The 14,829-nt window shown below is 41.0% G+C and overlaps 1 protein-coding gene across 1 annotated transcript; it reads left to right on the top strand.

Annotated features, from left to right (window-relative positions):
* The first annotated feature begins 5,710 nt into the window (after window positions 1–5,710).
* On the top strand, window positions 5,711–7,040 carry LOC108634873 (cornifin-like). Its single transcript, XM_018045218.1, has 2 exons — window positions 5,711–5,838; window positions 6,521–7,040. The coding sequence occupies exons 1-2, from the start codon at window positions 5,753–5,755 to the stop codon at window positions 6,774–6,776; spliced, it is 342 nt and encodes a 113-aa protein (XP_017900707.1). The 5' UTR covers window positions 5,711–5,752; the 3' UTR covers window positions 6,777–7,040.
* Window positions 7,041–14,829: the final 7,789 nt, after the last annotated feature.

Here is a 14,829-nt window from a genome sequence, read left to right as displayed (position 1 = left end):
GACTCTTTGCCTCAGGTGACCAAAGTCTTGGAGTTTCAGCTTCAGCATCAGCCCTTCCAGCAAATATTCAGGATTGATTTCCTTTGGGATTGACTGATTGGATCTCCTTGCAGTCCACAGGACTCTCAAGAGTCTTCTCCAACACCACAGTTCAAAAGCATCAATTTTTCAGTGCTCAGCCTTCAAAGAGAAAAGGGACTAGGGAACCTTCTTGCACTATTGGCGGGAATGTAAACTGATGCAGTCATTATGGAGAACAGTATCGGAGATTCCTTAAGAAACTAGGAATAAAACTACCAAATGACCCAGCAATCCCACTACTGGGCATATACTCTGAGGAAACCATAACTGACAAGGACACATGTATCCCAACATTCATCGCAGCAATATTGACAATAGTCAGGACATGGAAGCAACCTAGATGAATGGATAAAGAAGTTGGGGTACATGTATACAATGAAATATTACTCAACATTAAAAGAAACAAATTTAAGTCAATGCTGGGAGGTGGATGAACCTAGAGCCTGTTATACAGAGTGAAGCAAGTCTGAAAGAGAAAAACAAAATATCATATATTGGTGCATATATATGGAATCTAGAAAAACGACATTGATGAACCTAGTTGCAAGGTAGCAAGAGAGATGCAGACATAGAGAACAGACTTGTCACAGTGGGGAAAGGAGAGGATGGGCTGAATTGAGAGAGGAACATGGAAACATACATTGCCATAACCTAAAATAGAAAGAAAGTGGGAATTTGCTGTATGACACAAGGAACTCAACCTGGTGCTCATGACAACCCAGAGAGATGGGATGGTGTGGGAGGCGGCAGGGAGGTTAAAGAGGGAGGAGACATATGGATACCTGTGGCTGATTGACGTTGCACTATGAAGCCAGCACAACATTGTAAAGCAATTACACTTCAATTAAAAGTAAATAAATTTTTTAAAAGTTCGATGTAATGAATGTGTAGTATGTGTAGTTGTTATGCTGTGAATAGCAATGTCTACACATACATTTATTTTCCTTCCCAGAGAGTAGAGTGATAATCAATTACCACCACAGTATTGACTACTGTATATCTTTAATTTAACTGGCCCATCATTCTTTCCATCTTTATATTAGGTACAGTTTCCAACTGGAAATATAATTTCTGGTAACCTTGAAAACTCTCTCAGTAGAATCTTGTGGATCTGTAGGGTTCTCCAACACTTGTCACCTTAGGGCTTTCATTCTCTTATTACTCTCAATTTTGTCCATAGAGTTTTTTGGGTTTTTGGAGCAAAACCTCCAGAAGCTATCAGAAAATATATTTGTGGAAATTATTTTATTCATATTTGACTAATAGTTTGGCTACATGTAACATTTGTACGTTCAAAAAACATTTTCCTTTGGAATTTTAGAGGCACTGACCTTTACCTCTTCTAGCATGCATATTTTGCTGATGATTTCTTTTCTGCCTCATGGCTTACTTAGCCTCTCTTCTACTTTGTCCCCAGTCAATTCTCTCCTAGATAACCACTATTACTAGGTTCTAAGTAAAATCTAAGCAAACTCTCATGTAGATATTACACGATGTTCAGAGAGATTCAGAGATTCAGTTTGCTACAAATGCTTCCATTTGTAAAAGGGAAACTATTCATTTTATGAAAAAAATATCCATTATTTCAAAAACTGAGGATCATTTGTCCTTAAGTCACTTTCTCTGTTATTAAGAACTAATTATCCCTCTTTCTAAGTCTGCAACCTCATTAGGCACATTTTCCTTAAGAAAAACTAATCCTCCTTCAAATTACCAAACATAAGTGACAACCTATAGAATTTATTGGTAAAAACATCTTGGAATCCATTAGTAATTCATCCAGAAAGAAAAGCAAGTGTAAAATTATGTTTGGAGAACCGTTCTATGGCCACGTATTCCTTAGATAATTCTCTCACTCCAGTAGGTACCACCTAGTTCCTAAGACTTCTCGTGAGAAGAATGTTGTGAAAGCACCGACTCCATCCCCAGACATTGCTGTTCCTTCCAGGATTCCTGAAGGGCATCTGTTTCCTAACAGTGATCCTGGTTACTCCATTGTGGAATCTCAGAGGACTAGACAGGAACAGCGGTCCTCATTTTGGTTCTCTGAGAGGCTGAGAAAGAGATCAGGAGCAGGACTCAGTCTAAAGAAGTTCCTACCTCTTCAGACACCCAGGTTATGCCCCTGGTCTTTTTCTGAACCGCATCAGCCCAGTCAAGATAGAAACACAGCAGATGCTGCACTGTCTTCTTTCAGGAAAGAGCACAAGCTTGAAATCTTCCCTCAGGCAGTGGAGAAGGAAGACTTCTCTTACTAATAAAAAGATGTGGATTCTTCAAGTGCCTTCAAACTGACTGCTTCTAACTAGCAACAATAACAGCTAGAAGAAAGAGAGGATCAGGGCGGGGGTCTTGGCGAGGGAGACTTTAGTCTACACACTGCCATTCCCCAGGGCCTCAGCAGTCACCATGGTGGGTGGGCAGCATCTGCTGGACTGAGCTTTGGGAGCCTGCATTCACATTTGGAGGCCAGAATCGCTGATGGCTGTGACATTTCTTGTTCATTGAGTTGGCAGTAGAGAATTTCATTTCACAATACCTATTGATTCAGTTCAGTTCAGTCACTCAGTCACGTCTGACTCTTTGCGACCCCATGAATTGTAGCACGCCAGGCTTCCCTGTCCTTCACCAATTCCTGGAGTGTACCCAAACTCACATCCATCGAGTCAGTGATGCCATCCAGCCATCTCATCCTCTGTCATCCCCTTCTCCTCCTGCCCCCAATCCCTCGCAGCATCAGAGTCTTTTCCAATGATAAGCAACACGCTTTTACTCCATACCCATCCTCCCCTGGTTCCTGGCAACTGCTATTCTATTCTTTATTCCATGAGCTTGGACTGTTTTCAATACCTCATGAAAGGGGGTTCATGTGGTACTGGTCCATCTCTCTCTGGCTTATTTCTCTTGACGTAATGTCTTCCAGGTTAGGTCATGTTGTCTCATAGGACAGGATTTCCTTCTTTTTAAGAAGGAATAATAATCCTTTGTATGTATATACTACAGTTTACTTATCCACTCATCTGTTGATGGACATTTATGTTGTTACCACACTTTGGCTACCGTGAGTACTGCTGCAGTGAACTTGGGCATGCTAACATGTCTTTGAGACTTTGATTTAAATTATTTTGAGTAAAAATTTAGATGTAGAATGGGTAAAACCTATGATAGTTCTATTTTTTCTATTTTTGAGTAACCTTAATATTCTTCACAATGTTTATACCATTTTGCCTTCCCACTACCAGGTACAAGGGTTCTTTTTCTCTCCATAATCTCACCAACATTTGCTATTTTGCTTTTTGATTATAGTCATTCTTCACGTGTGAAGTTTTACATCATTGTGGTTTAGATTTGCATTTCTCTGATGATTAGTAGTGATATTAAACTCCTTTTCATGTCCCTGTGGTTATATATATATACATATGCCTTCTTTAAAGAAAGCTCTATTCAAGTCCCTTACCTATTTAAAATTAAGGTTGTTAAATTTTTTCTATTATGTTGTAGGAGCTTCTTACATACTTTGGAAATTAACCCCTTATCATAAATATGGGGCTCATATTTCCTTAAGCCTTGTAACCAGGAAGAGTTAATTTTGAATTTATGCTGGATCAGCTTCTGTGATTTTAACCCTCATCTTTCCACTTTTGTTATTGTAATCATACCTAATGGACTGCTTTGGGAAGATAACCTGAGCTGCCCACCTGTGAGGGACTGCTGCTGCTGCTGCTGCTGCTAAGTCACTTCAGTCGTGTCTGGCTCTGTGTGACCCCATAGATGGCAGCCCACCAGGCTCCCCCATCCCTGGGATTCTCCAGGCAGGAACACCGGAATGGGTTGCCATTTCCTTCTCCAATGCATGAAAAGCGAAAAGTGAAGTCGCTCAGTCATGTACGACTCTTCGCGACCCCATGGATTGCAGCCTACCAGGCTCCTCTGCCCATGGGATTTTCCAGGCAAGAGTATTGGAGTGGGGTGCCATTGCCTTCTCTGGTGAGGGACTGTAAGGAAGCAAATCTAACATATTCCCCTGCCTGGGGCTTGCCATACTCGGGGAAATTTGCAAGGACTGGAGTAGTCTTTTACTTTGTTTCCCTACCTCCACCCCATTTCTAACCCATAACAGAACCTGGCGACAGGCCCCAGCAAGATGATTATTTGGAGGCACTAGCTTGTCATTTTCTCAGTCAGGCGGGTTCCCGAAGAAAGTCCCTTCCTATTCTAGATGGGCTTCCCTCATAGCTCAGTCAGTAAAGAATCTGCCTGCAATGCAGGAGACTCGGGTTTGATTCCTGGGTGAAACATGAAGTTTTTCTTTTCATTTTTTCCTTTTGCTAGTCTAGACACCTCATCTCAGATTCACTGCAGCAAGCGGAGCAAGCTTGGACTTGGTAACAGATTACGTCACATGCCTTATATTAGACATTTTGTTGTTTCCATAGCAAAATTTTGGGGGCAAGTATAGTTTTTGTCTCTAATTTACAGCAGTGTTAATAAGCTGATCTTCAGGGCAGTTGGTAAATATTTAATGTCCCAAAGTACCGGTGCCTACAGATGTCTGCATACCCCGGTCGCCCAAGGAAACCCATGGAAGGCTTAATGCTTAGTATTAGCTCTAGGGCTCCTGGGTTTCAACCAATTATACTAATAAATTCCTGATGGGATCTATGTAACCCTTAGTTTATTTGTGAAGAGGAAAATATCCATGGATTGAATGGCGGGGGTCAATGACTCGTGGTGCTTCATTCCCTGAGTATACTAAGAATGTCTGAAAACACACTAAATGTCATTTCAAAAAAAAAAAAAAAAAAGAATGGCAGGATAGAGTCAATGGAATTAACTGTTGTAGGGGAAAGTGGCAGAGGATATTTGGGGAGTACTAGTGGAAAAGCTTCTTAATGGATGCAGCCTAGACATTGAGTCAATTTTGAAAATCATGAGAAGAGAGGAATTTAGGTTTCTAGTAGACTACAAGTTGCTCATGATCATGTTGCTGCAGAGACCAGATCAGTGTATAAATCTGCAAAAGTAGAGCTTCAGAAAAATATCTCAACTTGTGACCTTATGGCCTAGAAAACTGAAGGGTCAAGCTTTCCTGTCCAAGTCCATGAATGGAGCTATGTGAAAAGACTCCTGGCATGAGACCGCTAACACCAGAAACTGGAAAATTAGAAAAAGAAGATAAAACTTTGTGGTCTCTAGTCATTTAATTGTCAAGGAGAGCCTAGAGACCAGTGGGGCATGGTGTAAGGAAGGCGAGTTTAAAAAAACTGTGGGTAGGGGTTAAGATATGTGAGGTTAGTAAATTCTAGTCTTGACCATCAAGGGAAACAAAGCTGGGTGCTGGCAGGTGAAATGGAATAGGGAGGAAGTTTTAAGAGCAGATTCTTGGGGGCTGGGAGTGGAAGAATCACCAAGTCTGACAATGGAGGCGAAACACTATTGTCAAAGAATTCCTCATATTTCCTAACAGGTGCATAACAATGGCACAGGGAGTATGTGACAAGGTCTCCAGTGAATCACTCTGCACTCCCTGAGTGAAGGATAAAGAAGTCCATGGACAAGGGAGATTTGTGATATCAGCATGAGTGTGGCAGTTTGTTTTTGAGATTGCCAGCACATGGAATTTGGGGGTGGGAAACAAGTGCATCAGCCAGTCCTGGGATATTCCCCCTGAATGGAGCTGCCTGGTCCTTATAAAAGGAGTCTCCATCACAGCGCTGTCATTGTCGTGACGGTCATAGGTCTTCTCTGGGGCCTCAGGTGACCACAACTCTTAGAGATCTTTGTGGAACTTGAGTGTTGGGTTTAAATCTGGGGTTAGAAGTGGCTTTAATTGAAGCAATTAGTGCTCTGTATGGGAAAAGAAGATAATGAGGATTTAGGGGTGAACTTTTGGTAATTGGTCATGAATATGATCTTAAATTTGAGGCGAAAATGGAGTCAGAGGCACAATCTTAACCTGAGAGAGAGTAAAGGGGGATGAGATACTGTGCTATCACAGCACACATTAGTTCCAAATGCCCCTTCTCAGCGTTCAGTCCCACTGAGTGCCGAGTTTGGGCCTTTGCATTTATCCTCAGAAGCCCACAGTCAGGTCAGCTTGGCCAGCAACCAAGACCTCATGGGAGAAATAAGTAGAGATTTTGGGGGGGATTGGCTACAAGTTCATTATCCAGATTCTTCTTCAGAGAATATTTGTATTCGTACAACACCTTGTAGGTAATTTTGTTTTAGAAAGTGGTGAAGGAGAGACTAACCGGAAAAGACTGAAGATCTGCGGGCAAGAGATACTAAACAAGAAGGGTGAAGAAGCCATAAGAAACCATGAAGACTGTATTAGGAATGAAGAAGAGTCCTTAGCGATGGGAGGGTTTTGGGCACAGCTAAATGTTCTACCAGTCGGACTCTCCGTTATGAAGAATGTTGTCTGTTTGTATTTCAGATTCCTTGAGACCCAGGAAGGATGTCTCACCATCCGCATCCGCATCCGCATCCGCATCCCACATCCACACCAGCATCCGCATCAGCATCACCATCAGTGCAAGGAGCCCTGCCATCCACCTCCAAAAGTGTGCCCACCGAAGTGCCATGAGCCTTGCCCACCCCATCCATGCCCACCTCCAGTGAGCCAGCAGAAATGCCCTCCTGGGCCACCATGCCCACCATGGGAGCAGAAGTGTCCACCCAAGTGGAAGTAACAGCACCATGTTCCAGGCTCTTCCATTGTCCTTCTTTCGGCCATGGTGATGGATTGCGTCTTCCTTAATCTCCCTCCTGGACTGCCAGCTGACAGAGAAAAGCCTTGGTTCCTGAATCTGACACCACATTTGTGGAAGAGCAGTAGGATCATTGCTTGATCTCTCTTTGCCATCTGTGTGTCTGTATCCATGTTGCGATCTCTCCTCCATGAGCAAATAGTGTGTTTATTCCTTTGCTTCTCCAATAAAGCATATTCATAGCCATTAGTATTGCTTTCTTTCTTTCTTTCTTTTTTTTTTTTTTTGCATATAGTGTTTTTCATCTCTTCTGTCAGCTACAGGTATTCTTCTGAGTGTTCCTTTTCACTCCCATTGAATTATCGGAATTAGACTTTTCCACCATTGAGTTCATTTTGTCTGAATTATGTATGTTTGGACTGGATCCATCAAAGAATTCCTTCAGTGGTTTCAGACTTGTTTCTATCTTTGTCTATCTTGGAAAGAATTGAATCCTCTCAGTCTCAGTTTCCTTATTTGTAAAACCAATAGACAGACTCTATTCAACTCAGTGTACTCATAGAAATTAATTTATTTGCAAATGTTTCCCAATTATTAACACGTGTCAGGCAGTCTCATATGTGCTAGGGACATGAGGATCGTGACTAAAGTCCTTTTTCCACCTAAACGCTTGAAGGGAGTTTGCACAAACACACACGCGCAGACACATACACACACACACACACACTCACGTGCAGATACAAGGCAAATAATAGTGATGTGTGAGGATATTTTAGAGAAAACTATGTAGAAAAGCTCTTCCAAAGTGACTTTTAGGGCAAAGACTTGAGTGAAGAGAAGAGTGAGCCTTGAGTATCTGGGGTACACTGTACCAGTGAGAGGCGATGGCGAGTGCTGAGGCAGGGCAGAGGAACTGCAGGGAGGACAGTCACCCAAGAGACAATGTCTCCAAGTGGGGTTGAAGACACTGGATCTGAAAGATGTAGCAAAGATTTTGATAATCTATTCACAGTTTTCCAGCCATACTATGCTGAAGTTCAAAGTCTCAACTTTATGTAATTCTCTACTATCACATCTATTTTCTTTTAACTGAAAGTACATATGATCTTTTAAAGACAGTTTTTAAAAATGGTTGAAAGGACTAAGGAATATATGTATACCTATGGCGGGATGGCATCACCGACTCGATGGACGTGAGTTTGAGTGAACTCCGGGAGTTGGTGTTGGACAGGGAGGCCTGGCGTGCTGCAGTTCACGGGGTGGCAAAGAGTCGGACACGGCTGATCAACTGAACTGAATTCAAATGATGACTGATTCACGTTGAGGTTTGTCAGAAAAGAGCAAAATCCTGCCAGGCAGGTCTTCTTCAAGAAAAATTAAATAAATTTAAAAAATTAATTCTTTTCCAAACCAAAAATTTATTTTATGAGAGTGATAACAGGAAAGGTGGCTCTGTTATTAAGAGTGTTCCCATCTTATAGGGAAGTAGACTCCATTAAATTCCATCACCTTATAGGCAACAAAATACATAGAGAATTTTATTGTTGTTGTGCTTCCAACACTAAAAAGATCTGATTTTATTTTTAGGGGTGTTGACTTTGTACTCATGGATAGGGCTCCGGCCTAATATTATTGACACAATTCCCTCCCCAGTTTTGTCTTGAAGGAAAACAAGAAAAAGGAAAACAAAAAATAATTTTCTTTTTTAATTTTAGGAGGACATGATCAACACATTCAGAAAGTTCATAAAGCTTTGCTGTATGAAGTGGGTAATCAGAGATTGATCTCTTCATTGTCAAGAAACATGAAGTTAAGGAAAAGAACACAACCAAACCTTCAAAAGACACAAGTTTTCTTATTAAATTGCATCCCCATACCGTCTCCACTAGAAGTGACCACAGTCATGACTCCTAATAATCACTTTCTTGCCTTTTCTTTATGGTTTTCAACCATCGGTATAGGAATATCTCTAAAAATTATAGTTAAGTTACTAGCTTTTGCACTATATAAATGGAATTATACTGTATACCGGTGGTTTTGTCTCTCATCTTTCTGTTGACACTATGTAGCTTTGGTTTATCCACTAGTGAATTTTAGTATGTCATTGTATGGCTATACAGCACTTCATTTCTTTCCTTGTTGTACTATTGGTTGACCTCAAAGTTGTTTCCTTTTTGGAGCTGTTAGGAACACTAGGACATTTTCTTCATGTCTGTTAGTGCACATGTTCACACATTTCTCTAGGGAATGTTCCCAGAAGTATCCCCACTTCTACTTTTACAGATAATGCCAAATTATTTTCCAAAGTACTTGCAACAATTCCAGACTCCCTCTCAGAGGTGTAGTGTATTTGCTGCTTGTCCTGTGTCTCAATTAGTTTGTCATTTCCACACTTTTGAAGGCTTTACCCATCAGGTGTACATTTTGAATACTCTTTATTAAATGTTAGTGATTTTCAGAAGCTGTAAAAATAATTTTATTGGCCATATTAAGGCATTTTCTTTGTAAAGTGACTGCTGTCGAGTTTTCTCTTCAGTGTCTGTTTATGACTGACTTTATAAGTTATTTACGTATACTGAGTTTTAATAACAGTTAGCCTGACACCTGGCAGCCAAGATTTTCTCTTATGTTTTCCTCCAGAAATTGTAGAGTCTCAGATCTTATGTTTTAGTGTGTGATACAATTTGAGTTAACATTTATATGGTGTTAGGTAAAGGCCAAGCTTCAATTACTTCTGTCTCAGTATCCAACAGTTTGAGTACCATTTATTGACAAGGTTATTTTTCATCTGTTGAATTACCTAGACACCCTTGTTGAAAATCAATTGACCATGGATGGTGTGGATCTATGTCTGGATGTTTCTATTATGTGCGTTGATCTCTGTGTCTTTTCTTATGGGATAGCATCCTGTCTTAATTAGTGCAGCTTCTATAATGCAATCCTGCGATTCATTCAGCAATTTTGATTTATCTTTAATTTACAGTTGAGAATCACATAGATATAAATTTTGGGGCTGTTAGGCCATCAGCATACTATGGCTGTCAAACTTTGAATAAATAATGGAAAATCATTACTAAATCTTCGGACCGCACAAACTTCTCTGAGCCCTATTTGGAGGCAGTGCCTCCTTGATCACTGTCCTTTCGGTGGTTAATTTCCTCTGGCCTTAGCCCTTGCATCACCCTCTCATGGTACAAATGTTAATACCAGATACACTCAAAGCTCACTCATTTCTTCACTCAAGTCATTGCCCAAAAGCCACTTTGGAAGAGCTTTTCTCCAAATTTTCTCTAACGTATACACATGCAGGACTATTAGTTGTCTTCTGTGTATGTGTGTGTGGCAAAAATGCCCTCCAAGAATTTAGCATGGATAAGGATGTTGGTCACCATTATCATGGCCTGGCATATAGGAGATGGCCTGGCATGTATGAATAATTAAGTAAACTTTTGGTATATATATTAGATTTCTATGAGTACACTGAGTTGAATACATTCTCTCCTAATTTTCTCAGGTAAGGAAATCTGAGGCTGAGAGAATTCAGTTCTTTCAAGTGTCCTACAAGGTAGAGAGATAGACACGTTTGAAACCAATGAAAGAATTCCTTTGATGGATCCAATCCAAAAGACATATTTCAGGCAAAGCTGAACTCAGCGAAGGAAAAGTCTAACTCCAAAAATCCAATGGGGAGGAAAAGGAACACACGGAAGAATACTTGTAGTTGACAGGAGACATTTAAAAACACAAAGTGCTAAAAGAAAAACATAAGAAGAAATGTGGACAAAACCATGACACAGGCTTTATTGGAGAAGCAAAGAATAGACACACTAAGTGCCCACAGGCTAGAGATCAGAACCCGGATTACAGACAGGCACATGCAAAGAGCAATCAGGCGGTTGCTCTTTATCCCACAGGGCGGTGTCAGCTTCAGGAAGCAAGCCATATTCTCCTGTCAGCTGTCAGCCCAGGAGGGAGGTTAAGGAAGATGCAATCCATCACCATGGCCAAAGGGAGGACAATGGAAGAGCCTGGATCTTGTTTCTTGGTGCAGATGAAATCTGGTGCTGTTACTTCCACTTGGGTGGACACTTCTGCTCCCATGGTGGGCATGGTGGCCCAGGAGGGCATTTCTGCTGGCTCACTGGAGGTGGCATGGATGGGGTGGGCAAGGCTCATGGCACTTCGGTGGGCACACTTTTGGAGGTGGATGGCAGGGCTCCTTGCACTGATGGTGATGCTGATGCTGATGCTGCTGTGGATGTGGGATGCGGATGCGGATGGTGAGGCATCCTTCCTGGGTCTCAAGGAATCTGAAATACAAACAGACAGCATTTGTTCATAAAGAATGTCTTACTCTCCCATTAACAGGGAGCCCTGTTCTACTACTTTCTAAAGAAAAAAATCCTTACACAAGTGCTGTGTGAATACAAGCACACTCTGAAGAAGAATAATCAGGATGTGAAAACTTGTAGCCAATCTCAAAACACATCTCTACTAATTTCTCCCATGAGGTCCTGGTTGCTGGTCTAACTGACTTGACTGTTGGCTTCCAAGGAGAAATGCAAAGGCCAAACAGCACTCAGTGGAACTGAAGGCTGGGCAGGGTGCACTGAAACACGGCATCCTCATCTCCCTTAGTCTCCATGGTTAAGATTGTGCCATTGACTGCATTCCTCCCGTCACATTTAAGAGCACAGTTAAGAAGTCAAGAACAAGTACTGAAAACTACCCCTAAATTCTCATTATCTTCTTATTCCCATAGAGAGCACGAATTGGTTAAAAAATACAGCCACTTCTACGCTAAGATTATATCCTACCACACGAGTGCTAAAAACCTCCAAAATTGTACTCACCAGAGGCTCCAAAGAAGACCTATGACTGAATATCACGAAGATAGCAGCACGGTGGTAGAGACTCCTTTTATAAGGACCAGGCAGCTCCACCCAGAGGGAACATCCCAGATCTGGCATGATGCACTTGTTTCCCACCCCAAATACCATGTGCTTGCGATCTCAAAAATAAATTGCCACACTCATGCTGATATCACAAAGCTCGCTGCCGTGGACGTCCTCACCCTTCACTGAGGGAGTGCAGAGTGAGTCACTCCATACATTGTCTCAAAGCCCCAGTGCCAATGTCATGCACCAGTTAGGAAATATGAGGAATTCTTTGACAATGCTACTGCTCCTCCATGGTTAAGATTGTGCTTCCCACATTCCCCAGCTCCCTATGCATCTGGTATGGAAAACTTACTACCCCATTCCATTTCACCTTCAGCACCCAGCTTTGTCTCCCTCAATGGTAATGACTAAGCTTTACTAAATGCACATATCTTAACCCTTACCCATAGTTTTCTAAATTCCCCTTATACCCTGTTCTACTGATCTCTGGGCTTTTCTTGACACTTAAATGACTTAATCATGGCCACAAAGTCTATCATGATTTTCCAGTACTAACAGTCTCGTTTCAGTTGTGTTTTCACATGGCTCCATAATGGACTTGAACAGGACAACATGATCCTGCAGGTTTCTCAGCCATAAGCTCATAGGCTGGGGCCCCGTTCATGAAACTACTTTTGCTGCCCCACGACCACGAGTCATTTGTGGTCTAGCATTGTTTGTTGCTGTTCAGTTGCTCATTCGTGTCCGACTCTTTGCGACCCCACGGACTGCAGCATGCCAGACTTCCTTGTCCTTCCCTATCTCCCAGAGTTTGCTCAAACTCATGTCCATTGACTCAGTGATGGTTGGATGTTTTCATCCAACCATTTCATCCTCTGTCGTCCCCTTCCCCTCCTGCCTTCAATATTTCCCAGCATCAATGTGTTTTCCAATGGGTTGGCTCTTCACATCAGGAGGCCAAAATATTGGAGCTTCGGCTTCAATATCAGTCCTTCCAGTGAATATTCAGAGTTGATTTCCTTTAGGAGTGACTGGTTTGATCTCCTTGCTGTCCAAGGGGCTCTCATGTGTCTTCTCCAGCACCACCGTTCAAAAGCATCAGTTCTTCAGTGCTCAGCCTTCTTTATGGTCCAACTCTGACATCTATACATGACTACTAGAAAAACTGTAACTTTGTGTATAGGGACCTTTGTCAACAAAGTGATGTCTCTGCTTTCTGATACACTGTCTAGGTTTGGTATAGTTTTCTTCCCACGAGCAAGCGCTTTTAATTTCATGAGTGCAGTCTCAGTCCTCGGTGATTTTGGAGCTCAAGAAAATAAAGTGTGTCACTGTATTCATTTTTCCCCCCCATCTGTTTCCCATGAAGTGATGGGATCGAATGCTATGATCTTAGTTTTTTGAATGTAGAGTTTTAAGCCAACTTTTTCACTTTCCTCTTTCACTTTCATCAAGAAGATCTTTAGTTCATCTTTGCTTTCTGCCCTAAGGGAGGTGTCATCTCCATACCTGAGGTTATTGATATTTCTCCTGGCAATCTTGGTTCCAGCTTGTGCTTCATCCAGCCCAGCATTTTGTATGATGTACTCTGCATATAAGTTAAATAAGCGGGGTGACAATATACTGCCTTTACTTACTCCTTTCCCTATTTTGAACCAGTTCATTTTTTCCATGTCCAGTTCTTACTGTTGTTTGTTGGTTTGCTGCTTCCCCAAATTCCTCTCATCTCATTATCTTCAAAATTGTCTCAGTATCTGGACTGTATCCATTTAGAAGCTTTTCCACTAGTACCCCACAGATATCTTGTGCTAATTTACACTACAGTTGTTAATTCAGCAAACTCTATCAGGCCCTTTTTGGAAATGACATTTGGTGTGTTTTCAGACTTTCTTAATACACCCCAGGGAATGAAGATCCATCAACCATTCATTCCACCAGTCAATCATTGGGTATTTTTCCCTAAATAAATAAATGATGGGTGACATAGAATCCATTGGTAATTTATTAGTATCATTTGTTGAACCACAGTATAATAATGATAAAGTAAATAAATCATACACTTACTTGATGTATTAATAATAATAAGTAAGGAAACATTATGATAATAGGTAAATCACACTTCAGCTAATAATTTGCACTCTGCTTTCCAGGGAAAACTTGAGTGCTTTGACTATGCAGACATCCATGCACACCAGTACTATGTGACATTAAATATTTCCCAACCTCCCTGAAGATCAGTTTATTTACACAGTTGTAATTGGAGATAAAAACTATACCTGTCTTTTTTGCTATGAAAACAGCAAAATGCCTAATATAAGGCACATTACATGATCGGTCCTATGGAAATATGAGCCATATATGCGATGGGTTAAATTTCCAAAATAATAAGAAACTTCTACAACATATTAGCAGAGCAGCCTGTATTTCAAATATGCAAGGGACTTGAATAGAGTTCTGTTTACATAGACATATTGAAAAGGAGTTTAATATCGCTACTGATCATCAGGGATACGAAAATCAAGCACACAATGACATATCACTTCACACCTGTTAGAATGACTGTAATCAGAAAAATAAGAAATCCTAGCGAAAGTTGGTGAGGTTGTGAAGAAAATAAGGATACTTTTACCTGTTCGTGGGATGGTAAATGGTTCAACCGTTATGAAAAGTATGAAGGTTACTCAAAAGTTAAAAAATAGAAGACAGAACTACCATATGTATATTACCCATTCACATTAGTGTATTTATCCAAGTTAATTTAAATCAGGATCTCCAAGACATATTAGCACTTTCAAGTTCACTGCAGCAATAGCCAAGATGTGTTAACAACCTAAACTAAATGTCCATCATCAGATGAATGGATAAATAAACTGTAGTATATACATACAATGGATTATTATTCGTCCTTAAAAAGAAGGAAATCCTGTCATGAGACAACATGGATCAACCTGGAAGACATTATGCCAAAGAAGAAGTAAGCCAGACACAGGGGGACAAATCCTGCATGAATTCCCTTATATGAGGTATTGAAAACGATCAAACTCATGGAAGTAAAAGGGCACATGGGCATATGCCCAGAGTAAATTGTGATTCAAGAGACAAATGTACCCCAGTGTTCATTGTGTACAGCCGCT

Source organism: Capra hircus, unplaced genomic scaffold, assembly GCF_001704415.2.
Source record: "Capra hircus breed San Clemente unplaced genomic scaffold, ASM170441v1, whole genome shotgun sequence".
Taxonomy (NCBI): domain Eukaryota; kingdom Metazoa; phylum Chordata; class Mammalia; order Artiodactyla; family Bovidae; genus Capra; species Capra hircus.
This window is presented reverse-complemented; position numbering and strand designations above follow the sequence as displayed.